This window comes from Fukomys damarensis, unplaced genomic scaffold, assembly GCF_012274545.1.
Source record: "Fukomys damarensis isolate Sample0158 unplaced genomic scaffold, DMR_v1.0_HiC HiC_scaffold_37, whole genome shotgun sequence".
Classification (NCBI taxonomy): Eukaryota; Metazoa; Chordata; class Mammalia; order Rodentia; family Bathyergidae; genus Fukomys; species Fukomys damarensis.
The window spans coordinates 4,569,923-4,592,380 of record NW_022900949.1 but is presented as its reverse complement, the minus strand read 5'-3'; the positions used below and the strand labels follow the sequence as shown (position 1 = coordinate 4,592,380).

Sequence of the window (22,458 nt, the reverse complement as noted above, 5' to 3'; positions counted from 1 at the left end):
GTGCTACTGAGGATTTATTCATAAAATCTTTTCCTATGCCAATGTCTTCCAGAGTTTTGCCTAACTTATCTTCCAGCAAGTTAAGTGTTTCTTTTTTAATATTTAGATCTTTAATCCACTTGTATTTTAGTTTAGTGCATGGTGAGAGATAAGGGTCTAGTTTTAATCTTTTGCAGGTTGAGATCCAGCTTTTCAACACCATTTATTAAAGATATTATCTTGCCTGTAGTGAGGATAGTTGGCTCCTTTGTCAAAGATGAGGTAGCTGAGTATATCTTGAGTTGTTTTCGTACCTTCCAGTCTGTTCCACTGATCCTCAGGACTGTTTCTTTGCCAGTACCATGCTGTTTTTATCACAGTGGCTTTGCAGTATAGTTTCAAATTGGGAATTGTTATACCCACTGCCATGTGTCTGTTGCCTAGGATGACTTTTGCTATTCTAGTTCTCTTATGGTTCCAAATTAACTTTTGAATTCTTTTTTCTACTTCTGTGAAGTATAGTGTTGGAATTTCAATCGGCATTGCTTTGAATCTGTATAGTAGTTTTGGTAGTATGGCCGTTTTTACTATGTTGATTGTTCCTACCCAGGAGCATGGGATATCTTTCCATTTTCTTGTATCCTTTTGATCTCCTTTTTCAGAGTGCTGTAGTTTACAGTGTAGAGATCTTTTTCTTCTTCAGTTAGTTTGATTCAAAGAAGCATCATTTTAAAAATAACAACACTGAGCTAGGCAGGCAGGCAGGCAGCTGAAAAAAAAACCCCTCTGGGGTCTTTGGGGCCTTCCTGGTCTATTGTCGCACAGGCCGGGTGCTCCCGCGCAGGTGAGTGGTATTTCTTGATAGCAGCCATTATTTTTGTGGTGAGGTGAAATCTCAGTGTTGTTTTCAACTGCATCTCTGGAATGACCAATGATGTGGAACATATTTTCATATATTTAATTGCTGTTTTTACTTCTTTGTCTGAGACATGTCTGTTCATTTAGAGGCCTGAAATAAAACAATAACAAATGTTGGTGGGGGTTGTGAGGAGAGAGGAAATCTTCTCCATTTTTGATGGGAGTGCAGACAACCACTGTGGAAATCAATATGGAGATACCTCAAAGAGCTGTGAATAGAGGTTCCATTTGACCCTGCCATCCCTCTGCTGGGTATCTTTCCAAAAGAATTAAAAGAATCATATCACAGAGATATATGATCATCCATGTTTATAGAAGCACAGACTGTAATAGCTAAAAGTTGGAAACAGCCCATTTGCCCATCAGTTTTCAACTGGATAAAGATGTGTTTTTTCTATAAATTGAATACCACTCATCCATAAAGAATGAGAAATTAGATTCATTCATAGGAAAATGGATACATATTGAGGATATATTCCTAAGTGAAATAAATAAGTCACACATGTGTAAATACTGAATAGCTTCTCTGGTGTGAAAAACTATAATAGTACATAAGATCCTAATGACATAATTGATAATGTGAAATAGGAAGAAAAGGGCTGAAGGTGTAGGGAAAATGGGAAGGGTAGGGGAATGGAAAGAATAGAAAGGGAAAAAATAACATGGGAAAATGAAAAAATGGAAATAAAGTATTGTAAATAGGGAAAGACGGAGGGGGGTGAGGGGAGGGCAGGGACAAGGGGAAAAATGAGAACCAAGACTTGTCATGTAAAGGTACAAGATCCCAATAATGAATATAATTGTACTGTCTACCTAAAATGTAGCAGTACTCAATGAGAGAGAAATAAAAGTCCCCTTCAAGGCATGTCTCTGTGTCATCTGTGCAAGATTTGGGCAGCAGCGTTAAAATCTGAGTCATTTATTTTCAGTGAGCCAGCCATAGACCTCTGAGATTAAGGCTGTTTTCTAGTTGTGAGGCCAGGACTGGGCTCCCTGACCTCCTGTGGGTTTGAACTCTGCAGAGTTCTGCTTCAGGTTTGATCTGCCCCTCCCTCAAGCAAGTCTGAGTTTTTATAGGAGGTGCTGACCCCAATAACTTAACAACCACACTAGTCCATTGAATCTTCTTTACAGTGACTATCTTTGCTCTCCCAGTGAGCTTCAATACTAAGGCACAAGCTTGGCGATATTTATGAGAAATATACATCTTAAATACAATAAACTCAAAACCCTAAAAGAAGACTGTAGAAAGAAAAATTCAAAGTTTTTTTAAGAGCCATAAATCTCCACTGAGAAAATGGAAATTGTATGAGAGTCTTTATGAAGATGGCTTCATTCTTTACAAATTAGATGAATAATTCAATGGATTTTCAGATATCAAAGTTAAATATGAGAGGGCCAGGGATTTTGCTCAGTGGTTCTGCTACCTGCCTCACAAGCACAAGTTTCTGAGTTCAATCCCCAGTACAAAAAAAGAAAAAAGTTAAATATGAGAAAAGGAAAAAATGGAAATGAAGTCTTCATAAATAGGGAGGGGTGGAGGGGTTGAAGGGTGAGCAGGGAAATAGGAAAAGATAAGAACCAGGATATATCATGTAAAGGTACAAATTCCCAATGATGAATATTATCACATTGTATACATAAATTGTACTAATAAGCTTAATGAATAAAAAAATATGTATTATTTTCTTTGATTGAAAAAACATGCCTAAACTTCATAAGATCCCTACAAAGTATGAGTGAAAACAAATAGCAGAGTTGAACCTTTCTCTGAAATAAGAAGGGCAGGATCCTTTTCAGTAATTCACTTTTCTTCTTTTATTTCTCTGTTAACATCATCAAGTCCTGAGGGATTGGGATACTCTGGGTGGATTAGGCTAATTATGAACTCTGCATAGAATCCCCTGGGTCAGACAACTGTAAAGACCCATCTTGGCCTTCCAGATCTACAGATTGCCCATTGCAGTCCAGCAGCTGCATCCCTGTCTCTTCTTCCCAGCTTTGTGACCTGCAGCAGCAGGACCATGTCTGACTCTTGCCTTCTGGTCAGTGCTAAGGATGGAACCTGAGTTATTCTCATACGTCAATCAGAGGAGGAGCAGCAGATCAGTCCTCTTTGGTGTTCCCCAGCAGAGACTCAGCATGGCCCTGTAAGTGTTAAGGGAGATACCGGATGTTAGAGGGACTGGGGGAGCATTGTTTCTTCATCACCAGGGCCAGCAGGACATTTGGTAGATGGGAGAGTTCCAGCATGCAGAGTTTTAGCTCCACTGCCTGTGAAGTTTATGTACTTACTATAGGGAAATTATGAAAACTCTCATATGCAACTTCGCTTCCCCCCCACAGCTGGTTCTAGCTTCTGTAACCACTGCTTCCAACAGAAGAGCAAATAGATCTTACTGATCTGTCTCCTCAAAAGTTTTATCTACAGCTTCCAAGTTCCAGTCTCTGAGGCAAGCATTTTCATGGAGCTTGTTCTCTTTATTCTGCACAATTACACATTATCTTCGCCATGAAATGGGGAAACAGCATGCATTAGCACTGTATTATAGATGAGGTTAGGAGAAGCGTTTCTTGGTCTTCCCTCTCCATTCTCCCCTCTTTATGTTTTTCCTTCTTTCTTCCTTTTCTCCTTTCTTTCACCTTGCTCAGTTCTGGAGATTGTACCCAAAGCCTTATTCATGTTAGACAAGTGCTCTAGCATTGAGCTAAATCCACAGCCCTTTTTAGGCAGGCTCTTCAGTGGCTCAGGCTGGCCCCAAACTAGAGATCCTCCTGCCTCAGCCTCTCAAGAAGCTGGGATTGCTCTTGTGCATCACTGAACCAGTCTTTGCGAAGTCTGCTTTGAACCTAGGCGGTGAGATCCCACTCACAGGGCATCTGCACAGACCTCTCTGTTCCCAACCTGATGTGACATTTCTCCTCCTTGTCACTCCAAGGCAGAGTCCTTCCCGTCACTGTGCTCTTCCCTTTGAGTGTTTGGACGGCAGAGAAGAGCAGTGAGTGGCCTTTTCTCATCCGCTATGGGAAGGGTGGCTGTGATCACAGCCAGGAATCACAGCCCGTGTTGGCATCACAATTCAGGGCAGAACTGTTTCTTGTGCTTGTCTTTCGCTTCTCCCTCCACTGTCCACTGCTTCCTTCGGCCTGTGACTTATTACCTCACCTCTCTAAGAGAGAACTAAGTCAAAACATTGTGTTCCATTTTTAGTTGTGAAACAGAAACCTGCTAAAGGCTTATGTGAGGAGATTTAGAACAGACCTCTGGCCTTCTGCTTAAACCTTCTGATGTGGAGGAAACTGTGAACAAGTTGTGAGCCTGGACCACAGAGAGGAATAGCTTAATTTTAATTGTCTATCTTCCATCTTATCTTTGTGACACTGGGCAAGTTCCTCGTATCTCTCATCCTCGGGGTTGTCGGCTGAATTGACTTCAGCTGTTTTGACAACTGCTGCAAGAATTAAAAGTCATACAAATGTTACTAAGTATGTGAGAGATTTGTAGAGCAGGGAAAAAGAAATTGTAGGCGTTGTTGTTGTCATTAGTACATTAACAAGGCTAAGTGCCATATCAAACAAGTAAAATGTGCTGTTATCTGAAGTTCTGTTTCCTAGATTCCTGAGAGGCCATTTAAAAATTACTATGATGACCACTCCTAACTGTACTACTGGGGATTGAACCCAGGGCCACATGCAGGCTAGAAAAGCACACTACAACTAGGTACTCCCCCAACCCAGACAATTTTATTTTTATCTTCATAGAAGTAGCTTTTTAGTGCTAGGAGGGAAACAATTGGTCTTCATTTGTTTTTGATTTCCCAGAACCTTGCTCAGTACAGAGGAGTACCCAAAACAAGAGTCCTTATTAAATATCGAACAGATCTTTCTGGCTCATAGAAACGAGTAGGTGGTGTGGGTTACACACATGGGGGGCTTTCCTGCCTGGGCTTTCATTCCTTCTGGCTCTGGACCTAGCACTAGACAAGACACAGAAGAGTGTTATATGTTTCTGTGGCACAGACTTTCCATGGAAATACCACTTTCCATGAAATGGAACCTATGGCATTGAAGTTTTAAAAATTGTGAAAATTGTCTGGGCGTGTTGGCACACACCTGTAATCCCAGCACTCAGGAGGCTGAGGCAGGAGGGTCGATGTGAGTTCGAGACCAGCCTGGGCTACATAGTGAGCTCCAGGTCAGTCTCAACTACATAGTGAGATCCTGTCTCAAAAAATTAAAAACAGACAAACAAAACATTGTGGAAATTGTTTTCAGATTTTTAAAAGAGAGACTGAGAAAGGGAAAGGGAAGTGAATCTTGTTGCATGGTCACATTGTTGGATTTTCAGTCATTTTATGAAGTTCCCTGGGATATGATAAGCTTCTTCCTCTCTGCCACCAGATAGAATGAAAGATCATTAAACCATTTATAGGGTTATGTTTTATAAATATACCAGCAATTTAAATGCTGATTCATTGTGACACACTCATGGAGGCAAAGCTATTTGGGAGGCTGAGGCAGGAGGACTGCTTTAGCCTAGGAGTTCAAGGCCAGTTTGGGCATCACAGTGAGATCCCATATATATAAAAAGAATGGTTCCAATTCTTATGTAAAAGATGTGACATGTGGGCATTTAGGCACATCCTTGAAACCCCAGCTACTTCAGAGTCTGAAGCAGGAGGATCACAAGTTTGAGAACAGCCTGGAAAATTTAGTGAGACTTAGTGAGTCTCTGGCTCCTAATAAATTTAAGAAGTTTGGCAGTGTGGCTCAGCACCCCCTTATTTCATTTCCTGATACCTGCTAAAAAAAGAAAGGAGAGAGGGGGCTGGGGATTTAGCTCAGTGGTGTTCTGCCTGCCTCACAAGTGCAAGGTCCTCAGTTCGATTCCTGGTACCACCCCCCCAAAACAAAGAAAGAAAGAAAAGAAAGGAGAGGGAGAGGGGGCGTGATTTAGTATATATAAAGCCTCTATTAGGTTCCGGACATACCCATGAATATTGTGGATCGCAGAGTTGTCTATGAGTGGTGTATATATTGCTATCTTCTTTATACAAGATGAGAATCTCCATGTAGATCTATTTTGAAAACCCTATTACTTTATAAACTTCAAAGATATTTTTGATCCTCAGCCTTGTCAATACGGTTGCATCAGATTTTTCTGCTGAGAAAGCAAATGTAGAGGATTAAAAGTAAAATAAATCCAGGTGTGGTGGTGCATGCCCGTAACCCCAGCACTCTGGGAGGCTCATGCACAAGGATCACAAACTCAAGCCCAGCTAGGCAAATTAGTGATTTATCAAAGTCCAGTTGCAAAATATAAAAGGCAAAGGTTATAGCTCAGTGAGAAGGCCCTGGGGTCAATCCCCAGTCAGTTTTTACAACTCAAAGCATTATCCCTACTGAAGATATAAAAGAGTATGTAGCAGAGTAGAGAGGCATACAATTTTTCTTCGGAATATCATAATAAATAAACAACAATAAAATCCCCACGTAATAGTACCTATCATTTAGTGTTTGAAGTAATCTCATGCACATCACAGAAAAAGTCAATCGTTACTCTGGCAGATGAAACTTTCCAGGACATAATATGCATAGTATGATAGTACTTTGTTAATTTTTCAGTAAAATTCTTCATGGCCATCCAACACTTCTAATGTTATGAAAGATTGAATAGAAAAAAAGTGTATCCAGTAACTTCATGACTCTGTTTGGCTTCAGCCAACGAAAGGGCAGGAGAATGAAATTGTGCAGGGTTCACAAAAGGACCTTCGCATTTTATCTATAGTGAGTTCGGGAGCAAATGTTATTAAATACTCATAATTTTAATATAGGTAGTTGGTGTTAGTCATAACAATAAAATTCTTGTTATTTACACTACGTTTTGTGATATTTATAAATGTTATATTTATGTGTTAGTATGTCCAAAGGATGTTTGTGTAAGAGATTCTTATTTAATTATTTCAACATTGTGCCCAGCACATAAGCAGATTTATAAAGATCAGTAGGTGATTATAATGATCAACTACGATTGAGAACCATTGTCTAAGTACTTTGGATTTTATTATTTAATTTAATAACTTACAGCAACACTTTGAGTACTGAAGGGAAAAAATATTTTCCTTTTGCATATCTCAAATTATTCAATTGCTTCCCTTAAAATTAGGCTGACAAAAGGCAGCCTCACAGGCAAATAGATAATAACAGTTCAATGAATTATGAACAAAATCAGAGCAGATGTGCATACCCATAACCACAGCTTCTAAGGACTTTAAGATGGGAGGATTGCAAGTTCAAGGCAGCCTGGCAAGTTAGAGAGATTATGTCTCAAAAATGAAATACAACAAAGTTGCACCACACATACTCATGGGAATAACCAGAAATTAGTGAGACAAAGAGGTGGCTGGTTAAAACTTGGAGTTGTAGTAGGGTTGTGGGGAGAAAGGAACCCTTCTCCATGGTTGGTGGAAGTGCAGACTGGTGCAACCACTGTGGAAATCAATATGGAGATACCTCAAAGAGCTTGGACTGGAGGTTCCATTTGACCCAGCCATCCCTCTGCTTGGTATCTTTCTAAAAGAATTAAAAGAATCATACCACGGAGATATACACACACCTATGTTTATAGCGGCACAGTTTGTAATAGCTAAAACTTGGAAACAGCCCATTTGACCATCAGTTGGAAACTGGATAAAGAAGATGTGGTTTTTCTATAAAATGGAATACTACTCAGCCATAAAGAATGAGAAAATAGATTCATTCATAGGAAAATGGATACATATTGAGGATATACTCCTGAGTGAAATAAATAAGTCACACATGTGTCAATACTGAATAGTTTCCCTGGTGTGAATAAACTGTAATAGTACATAAGATCCTAATGATACAATGGACAATGTGAAATAAGAAGAAAAGAGCTAAAGGTGTAGGGAAAGTGGGAAGGGTAGGAGAAAGTTAATAAGGGAAAAGAAAAAAATATGAGAAAGTGAAAAAATAGAAATGAAGTGTTTGTAAAGAGGGAGGGAAGGAGGGGTGAAGGGAGGGCAGGGACAAGGGGAATAAATGAGAAACAAGACCTGTCATGTAAAGGTACAAGATCCCAATGACGAATGTAACTGTACTGTATACCTGAAGTATACCAATAAACTCAATGAGGAAAAAAAAACTTGGAGTTGTATAACATCTTAAGAAAAAAAGTATAAGGTTTGAGGAAAATTTATTGGACCAAGAAAAAGTCTAAGCTGGTAGGCATGGCAAATTGAGGGCAGGTAATCTGTGGAAAGCCTAATGGACGATAAGGGCTACTTTTAACAAGGATAATATGTAAATCACTCTGGTGTATCTCTTAAATGCAAACTGTGTAAAGTTGTCTTCAGTGTTTAAAAATCCTTTTGCTTTTCTTAAAAAAAAGAAGGGACAAGTTTGTAAATTCATGTGCCACTTATAGGTAGATACAGGGAGATGCTTTTATTTATTTATTTATTTATTTTAGATGCTGTGCATGTTTTTTCTCAATGCATTCAGCTCAAGTAATTCTTCTGCTCAGTGGACATATTTTGGGCAGGCATATTCTGCTACTATTCAGTAGTTTTGATCAATTTTAAGCATTTTACAGATGAACGAATTACACATGCATTTGTAATATCATTTTTCTGTTCTTTCTGTTTTGCTTTCTTCCCAGAAATTAAATGATGTTTTTATCTACAAGGAGAAATGAAAGGTTGGAATGCCTAGCTCACTTCCAGAGAAATGCAATCCCACCATGAGAAATTGCTCAGTTGAAAACATCTTTAAAACATTTTAAAATTAATTTAATTGGTATATTTTAGGTATACAATATGATGACATTCATCATTGGGAATTGTACCTTTACATAATTTATCTTGGTTGTTACTATTTCCCGTTCCCCTGCCTCTCCCTTCTCAGTCCCTATTTACAAAGAATTTTCCATTATTTTCTTTTCTCAAATTTCTTTCTTTCCCTTCTTTCTTTTCTGCTACCCTTCCAAATTCCTCTTCCCTTTGGACTTTTTATTCCTATTTCACATTATCTATTACACATATTCATCTTTATTTCCACTTTCAGTTTCTCATACCAGAGAAACTATTTGGTATTTACACATGTGGGTCCTATTTATTTCACTTAAGAGTATCCATTTTATCTCACTTAAGAGCATGACCTTAATGTGCATTCATTTATCTACAAGTGGCTCTATTTTCGTATTCTTTTTTTTCCTCCAATTGAGTTTATTGGTATATTTTAGTTATACAGTAGTTAAATTCATCATTCGGATCTTGTACTTTTATATGACAGGTCTTGGTTCCTATTTTTCCCCATTCTCCTGCCCGCCCTCTAAACCCTTCACCCTTCCCTACTGACAAAGGCTTTGTTTTGATTTTTCCTTCTCTCATATTTTCTTTTCCCTTTTTTCGTTTCTCCTATCCTTCTAACTTCCCCTACTCCTTTAGCACTTTCTTCCTATTTCACATTATCAATTATACAATTTGAACCTTCTTTATAATTTTAGTTTTCCACACCAGAGAAACTTTCCAAGTTTCTCATTCTTTATGGCTGAGTAGTATTCCATGTTATTTAAAAAGGACATTTTCTTTATCCAGTCTCCAGTTGATGGGAAACCAGGCTGTTTCCAGATTTTAGCAATTGCAAACTGTTCCTCTATGAACATGGGTACACATATATCACTGTGATATGATGCTTTTCATTTTTAGGACAAGCAGGGCACACAGCCTGACCAGCATACATTATTGGTTGATTTCATGATAGCAGCCACTCTTTCTGGTGTGAGGTGGAATCTCAGCATTGCTTTCATTTCTATCCTTTGAATGACCAGTGATGTTGAACCTAATTTAGTATAATAGCTAGATACTATGTCAGCCAACAAAAATCAATAGCTTTCTTGTACAGGAACAACAGACTCATTGAGAGAGAAACTGGAGAAACAACTCCTTTTACAAAAGCATCCAAAAAAATTCCTAGAAATTAACTTAATGAAAAAAATCAAATACCTCTACTCTGATAACTACAGCAGTTTTTAAAGTGTGATAGAAGAGCATATAAAAAAGTGGAAAGACATCCCTTGAGCCTGGATAGGAAGAGCTAATATTGTGAAAATGGCTATAGTTCCTAAAGTGCTATTTGATTCAATGCAATCTCAATTCAATTTTCAACAGCACACTTCACAGACCTTGACAAGATCTTAAACCAGCAGAGGACAATTTTATGGATCCAGAGCTGGGTTTGGTAGTACCATGGACTAAAATTCCTAAGCTATACATAGTTATTATGCATTTCATACCAAAGTAACCCTTCCCAAATGTTCAGGATTGGAGATAAGATATAAAAATTCTATATCAATAATTTGGTTTAAATTTAAAATAAAGACCATGTAAATTTAGCTCATCTAGGCTGTGTACACATCTTACAAATGAAAGGAATTTCCTTTATTGCATTTGGGTAAAAGAAAATTGCATAAAATTGCTTCTTCGTGTTCTTGACTACTTTTTCTTTAGGGGATTATTGTCCATGTTTTCTTCAAAAGCAGGGTGCTGATAATTTGCTGCAATGATGGATTGCTGATATCAAAATGTCTTTTTTCCTTTAATTGTCTTTGGACCAGAATCTTTGAAGAAGATGTATGTGGAAATAAGCAGATGATACAGAAACAAAAGAAAGACAAGAGTTTTCCATAATTGTGAAATACTGCTAGTGACACCTTGTTCTTGTATTACTCAGCTTTACGTTACTATAATGAAACACCTGGAGAGGAAAAACTTTACCCTCCATGTTCTCTAATCTGTCTACCCCATCTCTACAAATTCTGTTTTTTTTCCTATTGTCTCTTCTGGTAGAGAAAAGAAATTTACTTAGCTCATAATTCATAGTCCAAAAATCCACATAGTATTGAGGCAGCTTTAGGGAGAAACTCATTGTGGATCTCAGGTGTGTGTGTGTGCGTGTGTGTGTGTGTGTGTGTGTAAGAGATTCACACTGGAACAGGAAAGGCTGGGGAAACACTACTACAGACTTCCCACTGGACTCTATCTCCTTGTTTGTTTATGTTTTTTGAAACAGAGTCTCCCCATGTAGTTCAGAATGGCCTTGAACTCACTATGTAGTCCAGCCTGGCCTCAAATTCACTGTGATCCTCCTGCCTCCGCCTCCCAAGTGCAGGGATTACAGGCCTGAACCATTATACGTCACTTACATTTCACTTTTTAAAGATTCCACCCCACTTCTCACTGTCAAACTGAAGATCAAGCTCCCAACACATGAATTTCTGGAGGACACATTTAAATGATACACAAATGCTAGTAATCCTCAAGCATATATACTTTATTTTGAATTTCTTGCACCCAAAATATAGACACTTGGTTGACTGCTTTTATCATGCTTCATATATTCCAACAATCTCTTCTTTATCAACAGGTATCCTAGCTCTATGGGACCACATAATTTAACTTCTGTGTTGGAATTCATTCTCCTGGGATTCTCAGAAGATCCAGACCTGCAGCCTATTCTTTTTGGACTGTTCCTCTCCATGTACCTGGTCACAGTGCTTGGGAACCTGGTCATCATCCTGGTTGTCATCTCTGACTCCCACCTCCACACCCCCATGTACTTCTTCCTGTCCCACCTGTCCTTATCTGACATTGGCTTTAGCACCACTACAGTCCCCAAGATGCTGGTGAACATACACACACACAGCAAATCCATTACTTATGTGGGCTGCCTAACTCAGGTGTACTTCTTTCTTCTTTTTGGATGTTTGGACAGTGTGCTTCTGGCAGTGATGGCCTATGACCGGTTGGTGGCCATCTGCCACCCTCTGCACTACCCAGTCACCATGAGCCCCCACCTCTGTGGCTTGTTGGTGCTGGTGTCATTTTCCTTCAGTCTTTTGAATGCCCAAGTGCACTGCATAATGGCATCACAACTTGCATTCTGCTCAGATGTAGAAATCCCTCATTTCTTTTGTGACTTTCCTCAGCTTCTCAAACTTACCTGTTCTGACACCTCCACTAATAATATAGTCATAGTTATTCTTGGTATCATCTTTGGTTTTGTTCCTATCACAGGGATCTGCTTCTCTTATTATAAAGTTGTTTTGTCCCTTCTGACTGGCTCCTTGTCAGGTGGCAGGTATAAAGCTTTCTCCACCTGTGGTTCTCACCTTATGGTTGTTGGCTTGTATTATGGAGCAGGACTTGGGGTGTACCTCAGTTCATCTTTCTCAGTTTCCTCCAGGGACAGTTTAGTGGCCTCAGTGATATACACTATGGTCACCCCTATGCTGAATCCCTTCATCTACAGCCTGAGAAACAAGGACATCAAGAGAGGCCTGCAGAAAATTGTCAGCAGAATACTAACTTATTGCCATTGTCTGTGTCATCTTTTCATAGAACTGGAGGCAGCTGCAAAATCAAAGTCAGGCAGCAGGAAATCCTGAATAAGAATCATAGTATTTATATCCATGTTTACTTGTAAGTCTCTCTGGTTTATGTTAACACAACTGTTCCCTTTAGGAGAAATTTAACGGAGCTGAGGAATTATTCCAGGTAACCACTTAAATCATAATCACTAAGACTATGTGTAATTGTGTGTAAGCATGTCAATACATCCTCCTCACTTTCCTTACCCATCCAGGTCTCTTAGACTAAGTCTTATTTCCTCTCACTGAAAAACTATCATACCTCCTTTTCCTTGATACTTATTGTTTCTTTATATTTCTACTTGTTAATGGAGATGAAATCCTACCTTTATGACTGTCTGATTCACTTTCCTCATCACTGGGGCACAACACCTGACACCAGCAGCTTAAAGGAGAGGTTTATTTTGACTCACGGTTTGTAGAAGTTTCAGTTCATGGTCAGGTGGCTCCAGGAAGAGGCAGCATAGTGGAAGGGGCTTGGGGGAGGAAAGCTGCTCACCTCATGGTGAATGGGAAGTACAAAGTGAAAGGAGGAGCCAGGAAGGGAAGGAAACCCTTCAGACCACACCACCGAGGCACCCATCTCTTCTGGCCAGACCCCACCTCCTAACAGCAAGTCAAGTGTGAGCTCTCATACTCCGGTCACCTCCAAATCCCCACCTATGAGCACGAGGCTCTTGATAGACCCGAGATACAAGCCATAATAATTATAAAGACATTGACAAAGTTCTCACTTCTTAATGGTCTTGAGCAGGTAGGATGATTTAATTTTCTGTCCATTCTGAGATAATTTTGACATTAAAGGGAAACTATTCTTTCAAGTTTGAATGAACAGTTAGCAAGTGGAACTTTCTTGCATGGGAGTTAAAAATCAAGCAATATGGGTGGAATGATGTTTCCCCACCATGCTAGGTCAAGAAGATAGGAAAGACCAGGCTTCAGTCATATATACTTCAAGTAACTTTTCATCTTGTGTTTGCTGTGTCCTCTAAAATTATGTGTCCAGATCTGTAATTTTCATTAGAGCAGAGCATTCCAATCTCGCAAACAGTTGCTATACTCTTCTCACCCTAACTCTTTCCCCAAGAACTTCTTTCTTCATAACAATTATTTCATGTGATTGACTCTGATTTCTTTTTTTTATAAGTTTATCAGTACATTTTATGTATAAAAGACAGTTACATTCATCACTGGGATCTTGCACCTTTACATTGTTGTGGGAGGAATTGGTAAATAACACTTACAGGGAAGCAGAATGGAAGTAAAATTATAAAAACTTTCTTTTTCCAGCAAAGGTCGATAGCCCCCAAAAAACGCAGTGGCAGTGATTGACACCCTATGGGTTACTACTTCTTGTTTTATAGGGTTTTGCAGCCACAATCTTATTCATGTAGTTACATTTCACTCCTCAGTTTGCATCACTGTCGCAAGACAGTTAAAGATATCTTTAACCCAGATATAACAGTTCTTTGCAGTTTGGGTACTTACCTTGAGATTCATCTAGACATCTACTCCAGTACACAGAAAGGGGGCGTTCAAGGCTAGAAAAACAGAGCTAACAATTATTTTTCCATCTTGACACTTTCACAGCCAGCCACATACTTTACAGAGAGTTTTATAGCTCAAGGACTATTATTTTAGCTTGAACATTTGGTCTCATTCTGGTATGCAACTTGGCTACGTGCCTAAGTTTCAATGGTGAGACCACAGTATTTTATGAAACAGGCAGAGCAAAGCAAATTACAAAAGCAAAAGGTAGTGTTTAAGATATTTATATTTCTAACATTTTATAGGTTTTTATGTTATTTACATAAGTTCTATCGACATGGTGTATCTCGCTTCTTATTTTTTTCCCTATTCTCAAACCCTCCCTTCGTCACCTCTACCTTTCCCTTTTTACAAAGACATCGTTTCCATGTTTTTCCTTTTATCATATTTTAAATTTTGCCTTCTTATCTTTTCCCTGTCCCTCACACTTTCTCTACTCTTTCAGACTTTTTCTTCCTACTACACAATATCAATCATACATTTTGATCCTTATTCACATTTTTAGTTTTTCATACCAGAGAAACTCTTCAGTATTTACATGTGTGTCTTATTAATTTCATTTAAGAGTATGGCATCAATGTGCACCCACTTAGGTATAAATTTCTCTAGTTTTGCATTCTTTACGGCTGAGTAGTACTCCGTTTTATTTTTTAAGAAAACATCTTCTTTATCCAGTCTGCAGTTGATGGGCAATTGGGCTGTTTTCAAGTTTTAGCTATTACAAACTGTGCTGCTATAAACATGGCTGCAATATAGCACTGGTATGAATCTTTTAATTCTTTGGGGAAAATACCTAGCAGAGGAATAGCTGGGTCAAATGGGACTTCCAATCCTAGTTCTTTGAGGTATTGCCATATTGATTTCCACAGTGGTTGTACCAGTGTGCACTCCCATCAACAAGGAAGAATGTTTCCTTTTTCCCTCAACTCCACCAGTATATGTTATTTGTTGATCTCTTGATAGCAGCCATTCTTTGTGGGGTGAGGTAGAATCTCAGTGTTGTTTTTATCTGCATCTCTGAAATGATCAGTGATGTTGAACATTTTTTCCTTTGCTTATTTGATGCTTTTACTTCTTTGTCTGAGAAATCTCCATTCATTTCAGATGCCCATTTTTGAATTGGGTCTTTATATTTGGCGGGGGTTGTTTTAAAGTTCCTTATATATTCTAGATGATAGACCTTTGTCTGAGGAAGAGCTGGTAAATATTTTTTCCATATAGTAGGTTGTCTCTTAGCTCTGTTGGTGATTTCTCTTGCAGTGCAGAAGCTTTTTTTTTAAAAGATGAGATCCCCCTCCAAGCCCAGCTGGTACCACATACATTGGACTGGTGCTGACCAGCCCTTGAGGCCTGCTGGCTGGACCTTTGTGGTCCTGACCAGCAGGAACAGGGTCTCTGTCCACTCTGGCTACTGCATCTGAGTCTGGGCTTGGGTCCCAGTGTGGAGTAAGCTCCCTTTTTTTCTTTGCCCATGATTCTCTGGGGTGAGTTGATGTAAAGGTCTCACTGGAGCCAAAAAGCCAGGACCTTTGCACAGTTTAGTCAACTCAGTGGATCCCCACCCCATGCAGCACAGATGGTGCAAAAACTCTTAATAGTGTTGTTTTTGTATCAAATGTTTGTGCAGTGATGAATGTATTCATTTCTCAGATTTGGGATGCTTGAGTGGCTGTGTGGCATGCTCGGCTCTGCCTCTGCCTGCCCCCACCTGACTGAGACATAGTGAGGGATTGCAAAAATGGAAAAAAGATGGAGCTTTAAGCAAATAATCTCAGATACTCACAGCATATCCATATACCACAGCCTACGAAACAATCTGGAGCTGGGCTGACTCCCAAACTCACTGAGTTGGCTGGGGGGGTTGTATCCACCACCACTAGGGAAAGTGGGCTGATGGCCCATTGGGCAACACGATCAGTATTCACTGGTCCTTATACCCCTGTTCAGGAGCATGATCTAGTGGGGCCTGTGGGCAGGTAGATCCTTGCCCTCCTGTGGCTTTCCTGAGTAGAGGGAAGCCTCAGCAGCCCAAAGGGCAGGACTCAGGAAGCAGGTGCTACATCTGTTTTGTCCTCAGGCTTGGGGGTAAAAGCTGAAGGTATCAAGTCTAAGAAGAGCAAACAAGGTCCTCAGTCCTGTCATGCCACCTTTAAGGGAGCAATGTTCTGCTCTTCCCCAGAGTCATGTTGGAACTGATGTTACTAAACCTGTGAATCAGATGCCAGGAATGAGGGAAAGGAGAGGGACCTGACCAGAGTCTCAGTATTACACTCCAAACCAGGGATGGGTGGGAGCTATGGGAATTGAGGCTGTCCAGGACACCCTTCCTAGGATGACCCCAGCTTCAGCCACCCTCCTCTTTAATTTTCTACTAGGAATCCCTCCTCTTACCTCACCTTGCTATTTATTGCTATAATTTATTGACTTCAAATATTCTGCACAACAGACCTCATTTAGGGCAGGGAGGGTCCTCAGGGATCCCTCCTTCTACTTGGCAGGGCCCTGTGGGCCCAGGTACTGAGGGGAGCCTCTCTGCACCCTAACTATCACTTGCTTCCCCTTGCTCTCCTGAGGGTCCCTGGCTGGGCACTGTCCCACTTGCAAATACCATAGTGGGGAGAAGAAGGGAAGGGATGGATTTATAGGTGCTTTGTTTCATTAGAACTGTAAAAGGAATCGTGTCCTACTATGTACTCCCAGAGAGGGGGAGAGATACTGGGAACCACACTCCTGTACTGGACCCTGCCATTGTCACTCATCACATTGAATTCATCTCCTGCAAGCATTTGGATATAATCAGGTTGGAGCTGCAGGTATGCCGTCCTCCAGTGTCAGAAAAGTGATTCACTGATGACTCATCTCTCCATTTAGAAGCATGCAGCCTTAATGTATAGTGAGGAGAAACTGTTATTTTATGATCTTTTCATTAAAAACTTGATTAATAGCAAAACAAAACAAAAAATGAGATCGCAATAGTTGATTCTTTGTGCTAGTTCCCAGGCTACTGAGTCTTTGTTCTTAAAGTCTTTTCCTATGTCAATATCTTCAAGAGATCTACCTAACATCCTCCAGCAAGTTTAGTGTTTCTGTTTTAACATTTAGATCTTTAAGCCATTCTGACATTACTTTAGTGCATGGTGAAAGATAGGGGTCTAGTTTTAATCTATGCCAAGGTGAAATACGGGTTTTCCAGTATCATTTATTAAAAGGCTATTTTTCCTCCAGTGAGCATGGTTGGCTCCTTTGTCAAAGATGAGGTAGCTGAGTATGTCTGGAGTTGTTTCTGCATCTTCTTATCTAGTGCACTGATACTCAGATCTGTTTCTTTGCCAGTACCATGCTGTGTTTTTTTTTTACTTTTTAATAAAAATTTTATTAATTTTATTGTTACATTTAATGTATATAATATAATGGCATTCATTGTTGTAAATTTGTACCTTTACATAATCAATCTTGGTTCTTATTTTTGCCCATTTGTCTGCCCTTCCTTCAACCCCTCCCTCCCTTTCAATCTGCAAAGACTTTGTTTCCATTATTTTTCATTTTATCATATTGATTCCATTCCCTTCCTTCCTATCCACTACCCCTCCTGTTTACCTTTCCTCTTTATCCCTTTTCTTCCTATTTCACATTATAGATTATACCTTTTAGTCCTTATTTACACTTTCAGTTTCTCACACTAGAGAAACTAATCAGTATTTACATGTGTGTGTCCTATTTATAGCATTTAAGACTATCACCCCAATGTATGTCCATTTAGTTATATCTTTAAATTATCATTTTAATGGCTGTATTTCATTTTATTAAAAAAACACATACATTTTTTTATCCAGTTTCCAGTTGATGGACAATTGAGCTGCTTCCAAGCTTTAGCTGTTATAGACTGTGCTGCTATGAACATTGGTTCACATATATCACTAAGATATGCTTCTTTTAATTCTTCAGGTAAGATACCCAGCAGGGGTATAGCTGGGTCAAATGGGATTTCCATCCTAGTTCTTTGAGGTATGTCCATAGCGCTTTCCACAGTGGTTGAACCAGTCTACACTCCCACCAGCAGTGAAGCAGTGATTGTTATTTCAGTGTAGGAACTGTCTGATTTCTTCTTTTATATCCTCTGTCACCCAGTGGTGATGCAGAAGTTTGTTGTTCAATTTCCACGCATTTGTGAATTTCTTGTGGTTTCTTTTACTATTGATCTCCTATTTCATTTCAGTAAGATCTGATAATATACAGGGATTACTTCATTTCCTTTTGCACTTACTTAGACATGTTCTATGAGCAAGAATGCGGTCTATTTGGAGAATGACTCATTTGCAGCTCAGAAGAATGTGTATTCTGATTTTGTGGGGTTGAACATTCTGTAAACATCTGTTAAGTTCATTTGTTCAAGAGTTTGATTGAGTCCTAGTATTTTGTATTTTCTGTCCAGTTGATTGATGCATTTGTGATAGTGGGATATTGAGGTGCCTCATTACTATTGTGTTAGTGCTTCTTAGATTTTTCATTTCTTTTAGTATTTGTTTTATGTAGTTGGGTACACTAGTGTTTGGTGCATACATATTTATGATTGTCATCTCTTCCCCATGGGTTGTCCCTTTTACAAGGATATAGTATCCTTCTTTGTCTCTCTTGATCAGTGTTGGTTTGAAAGCCACATGAAATGTGAAGAGGATAGCTACTCCTGCTTTTTTCTGGGTTCCTGTTGCAAGAAGTATTGTTTTCCACCCTTTAATTTTCAGTCTATAAGTTTCTTTTTGAATGAAATGTGTTTTTTGTGTGCAGCATATTGTTGGATCTTGCCTCTTGACCCATTCAGCCAATCTATTTCTTTTGATTGGTGAATTGAGATCATTAACATTTATGGTTATGATTCATATGTGCTGACTTACCCTTGTCATAACTTTTTCTTTTTGGTTGGATTCTCCCTCTTTGCACTTAATTTCTTGTCATACCCAATGGATTCCTTCTGCTGGGCTTCCTGCAGTTGTGATCTCCATTGTCATTTCCTCAGATACTGTTTAAAAATTTCTGGAGTGCTGATTTGGTATTCACGAAGTTCCTAAGGTGCTCTTTGTCATGAACATATCTTATTTCTCCATCAAAATTGAAAGATAGTTTTGTAGGGTGCATCAATCTGGGTTGGAGGCTGTTTTTCTTTTGGGGTTGACATACATCACTTGAAGCTCTTCTTGTCTTGAGTTTGTGTTGAGAAGTCTGCTAGGATTCTGATAGGCTTTCCTTTGTATGTGATTGGTTTCTTTTCTGTATCTGCTTGCAGAATTTTGTTCTTCTGTTTGGATTTTGAAATCTTAACTATTATATGCCTATGTGTAGATTTATTTTTATGATGGCTAGTTGCATCCCTATATGCCTCACTTAGCTGCATGTCAAATCCCTACTTGGGATGTTTTCTTGCATTACATCTGTGAACAGGTTTTTTTATGTCATCTGTTCTCTCTCCTGTTTCTTCATTGACTCCAATCAGTCTTATCCTCTTCTTCTTTCCATCATCTGGCACCTGTTGGATTGATTTCTTATGGTCCCTTCCTATTTTTAAGAAAAATTTCCTTTCCTGGACAATAATTGCAATCCTATCTTCTATACCTGAGATTCTTCACATTCATTGGCTTATTCTGCTGCATAAAATTTCAGTGGACTTTTTAATCTCCTCGAAATCTGTTGGAATCTGTTTTATGGATTCTATTTGTTTCCTGTGTTGGGATTCCATCATGTTCCTCGGGCCCTCTATTTTTATCTCTGCCTGCTCTAGATTTACTAATCTTGCATTATGGGCACAATCTCTGCTGTTATCTGAGAAATTTCTGATTTCAGTTTTTCAAAGTTCTCTTTTGTTGCCAGTTCAGGTAGTCTAGGTTGTTGAGTAACAGCTTGTTCCATCTCGTTTCCCTTTGGGGTTTCCTTAGGTGATCTGGAAGTCTGGTTTTGGGATTTTTTTCCCTTTGTCTTCTCATTTCAACAAATGCAGCCTTCCAACTTTTTGCTCACCCAATGGTCTTCAATTCTCACCCAGCCACCAAGGGAACTTTTCTCTTCTGTTGACCAGTACACTAATTCCTCGGTTCAAACCACCTATGCTATGGAGTGGGCCTCTTTCTGAAGCTTGTGCTCCTCTTGAGTGGGCCTTGGCTGGGGAGGTTTGCCCCAGCCTCTGGAGTCAGGGAAGATCCCTGGCTGGGATGTGCCTGCAGCTGTGCTGTTCTGGACCACACGTCTGCTACCCAACATCTGGGTACACTCACCAAAGCTGTCGAGTGGGGTTCCACAGCTCTTTCCTGGTTGAGCCTAACCTGGGAGGGCTTGGCTTAGCCTCTGGGGCTGGGGCATATTCCTGGCTGGGATCTGCCTGCAGCTTTGCTAGTCTGGACCACACTGTTATTCCCAGGGAACTGCAGTGCCATGCTGTTTTTTTATCACAGCTCCTTTGTTATATAGTTTCAGTTTGGAGAATGTGATATACCTTGCTATGTCTCTTCTGCCAAGAAGTGCTTTTGGTATTCTAGGTTTCCCCTGATGCCAAATGAAATTTGGGGTTGTTTTTGCTAGTACTGTGAAATATACTGTTGGGATTTCACATGGGATTGCATTGTCTTGATCTGCTTAGCAGTTTTGGTAGTATGGCCACTTTCACTATATTGTTTCTTCTGACCCAGGAACAAGGGGTGTCTTTCTATTTTCTTATATCCTCTTTTATTTCTTTTTTTTCAGAGTGTTTTAATTCTCAATGTACTGTTTTTGCTTCCTTTATTAGATTGATTCCTAGATATTTCTCTTTTGGGGGGGATGCTATTGTGAAAGGGATTGTTTTCCTAATTTCACTCTCAGTGGCTCTGTCATTTGTGTACAAGAAGGCTATTGATTTTTGAGTGTGGACCTTGTATCCAGCTACCCTGCTGAAAGTGCCAATTAAGTCTAGAAGTTTTTTGGCAGAGTTTTTTTGGGTCTTCTAGGCAGAGTATCATATTTTCAGCAAATAATGACAGTTTTGCTTCTTCCTTATGTATCTTTATTGCTTTTATTTCTTTCTCTTGTCTAATTGCTTTGGCTAATGTTTCCAGAATTATATTGAACAGGAGTTTTGTTAATGGACATCCTTGTCTTGTTCCTGATTTTACCGTGAAGGTTTGCAGTTTTTGACCATTTAGCATGAAACTGGCTGTAGGTTTTTCATAGATAGCCTTTATCATGTTGAGATAAAGACCATATATTCCAATTTTCTGCAAGATTTTTAAAATCATGAATAGGTGTTGGATTTTGTTGAATGCTTTTTCTGTATCTATTGAGAAGACCAAATGATTTTTGTCCTTGTTCTATTAATATAGTGTATTAAATTTATTATTTACATATGTTGAACAGTTCCTGCATCCCTGGGATATATTTGACTTGGTCAGGGTGTATAATCTTCTGTATAATCCTCTCTATTCTTTTTGCCAGTATTTTGTTGATGATTATTGCATCTGTGTTCATTAGGTAGATTGGCCTGTAGTTCTCCTTTTCAGTTGGATATTAACCTGGCTTTAGAATCAAAGTAACACTTGCTTCCAGGAATGAATTTGGAAGTATTGCTTCACTTTTAATTTCATTGAAAATTTTAGAGAGCAGAGCAATAGTTCTTCTCTTAATGTCTTGTAAAGTTCAGCATGGAAGCCGTCAGGTCCTGGGCTTTTCTTGGTAAATTTTTGTTTACAATTTCAGTTTCACTGATTGTATTTGGGGTGTTTGGAATTTTTATACCTTCTTTTTTTCAAATTTGATAATTCATACGTATCTAGGAATCTATCCATTTCTTATGTGTTTTCCATTTTATTAGAGTACAGGTTCTCAAAGTAGGTATTAACGATTGTCTGAATTTTGCTGAATCTGTTGTGGCTTCACTTTTTTCATTCCTGATTGCATGGATTTGAGCCTTTTTTCTTTTTTTATATGGCTGGCTAAGGGTTAATCGAATTTAATTCTTCTTTTGAAAAACCAACTCTTTGATTCATTGATTTTTAAAAATCATTTTCTTGGTCTCCATTGCATTGATTACTGGTGTGATCTTTACAATTTCCTCTCTTGCATGAGCTTTGGGTTTTTCCTGCTCTTCGTTCTCTAGGAGAATAAGATTGAGCATTAGGCTGTTTCTTTGAGATCATTGTGTTTTCTTAGTGTGGGTGTTCACCGCTATAAATTTTACTTGTATTTTTTTCATTGAGTTTATTGGTACATTTTAGGTATATAGTACAGTTACATTCATTATTGGGATCTTGTTTCCTTGTAGAACTGCTTTTATTGTGTTCCACAGATACTTGTATGTTGTATTAGCATTATCATTTGCTTTTCAAAAATCTTTAATTTCTTCTTTAATTTCTCCTCTGACCCCTTCATTGTCCAGAAGTGTGCTGATTACTTTCCACATGTTTGTGACATTTTGGGGTTTCTTATGCTATTAATCTCCAATCTAATTGCAATATAGTTTGATAATATACATGGGACAAGTTCAGCTCAATTACATTTATTTAAACATGTTTTATGAGCAAGTATGTGGTCTATTTTGCAGAATG

At 39.0% G+C, this 22,458-nt stretch overlaps 2 protein-coding genes across 2 annotated transcripts in view; both read left to right on the top strand.

Annotated features, from left to right (window-relative positions):
* LOC104860579 (olfactory receptor 7D4) overlaps positions 1–22,458 on the top strand; it is a 100,716-nt gene that overhangs the window by 46,302 nt on the left and 31,956 nt on the right. The gene's annotated exons all lie outside the window — the stretch shown is intronic.
* On the top strand, positions 11,347–22,031 carry LOC104860583 (olfactory receptor 7E24). Its single transcript, XM_010621826.1, has 3 exons — positions 11,347–12,282; positions 14,287–14,311; positions 22,011–22,031. The coding sequence occupies exons 1-3, from the start codon at positions 11,357–11,359 to the stop codon at positions 22,029–22,031; spliced, it is 972 nt and encodes a 323-aa protein (XP_010620128.1). The 5' UTR covers positions 11,347–11,356.

Coding starts and splice junctions, on each gene's coding strand:
- LOC104860583 (XM_010621826.1), top strand. CDS start 11,357: ATGGGACCACATAATTTAACTTCTGTGTTGGAATTCATTCTCCTGGGA. Junction 12,283..14,286: donor AAAATTGTCAGCAGAATACT/AACTTATTGCCA, acceptor TATCATATTTTA/AATTTTGCCTTCTTATCTTT. Junction 14,312..22,010: donor TGCCTTCTTATCTTTTCCCT/GTCCCTCACACT, acceptor TTCGTTCTCTAG/GAGAATAAGATTGAGCATTA.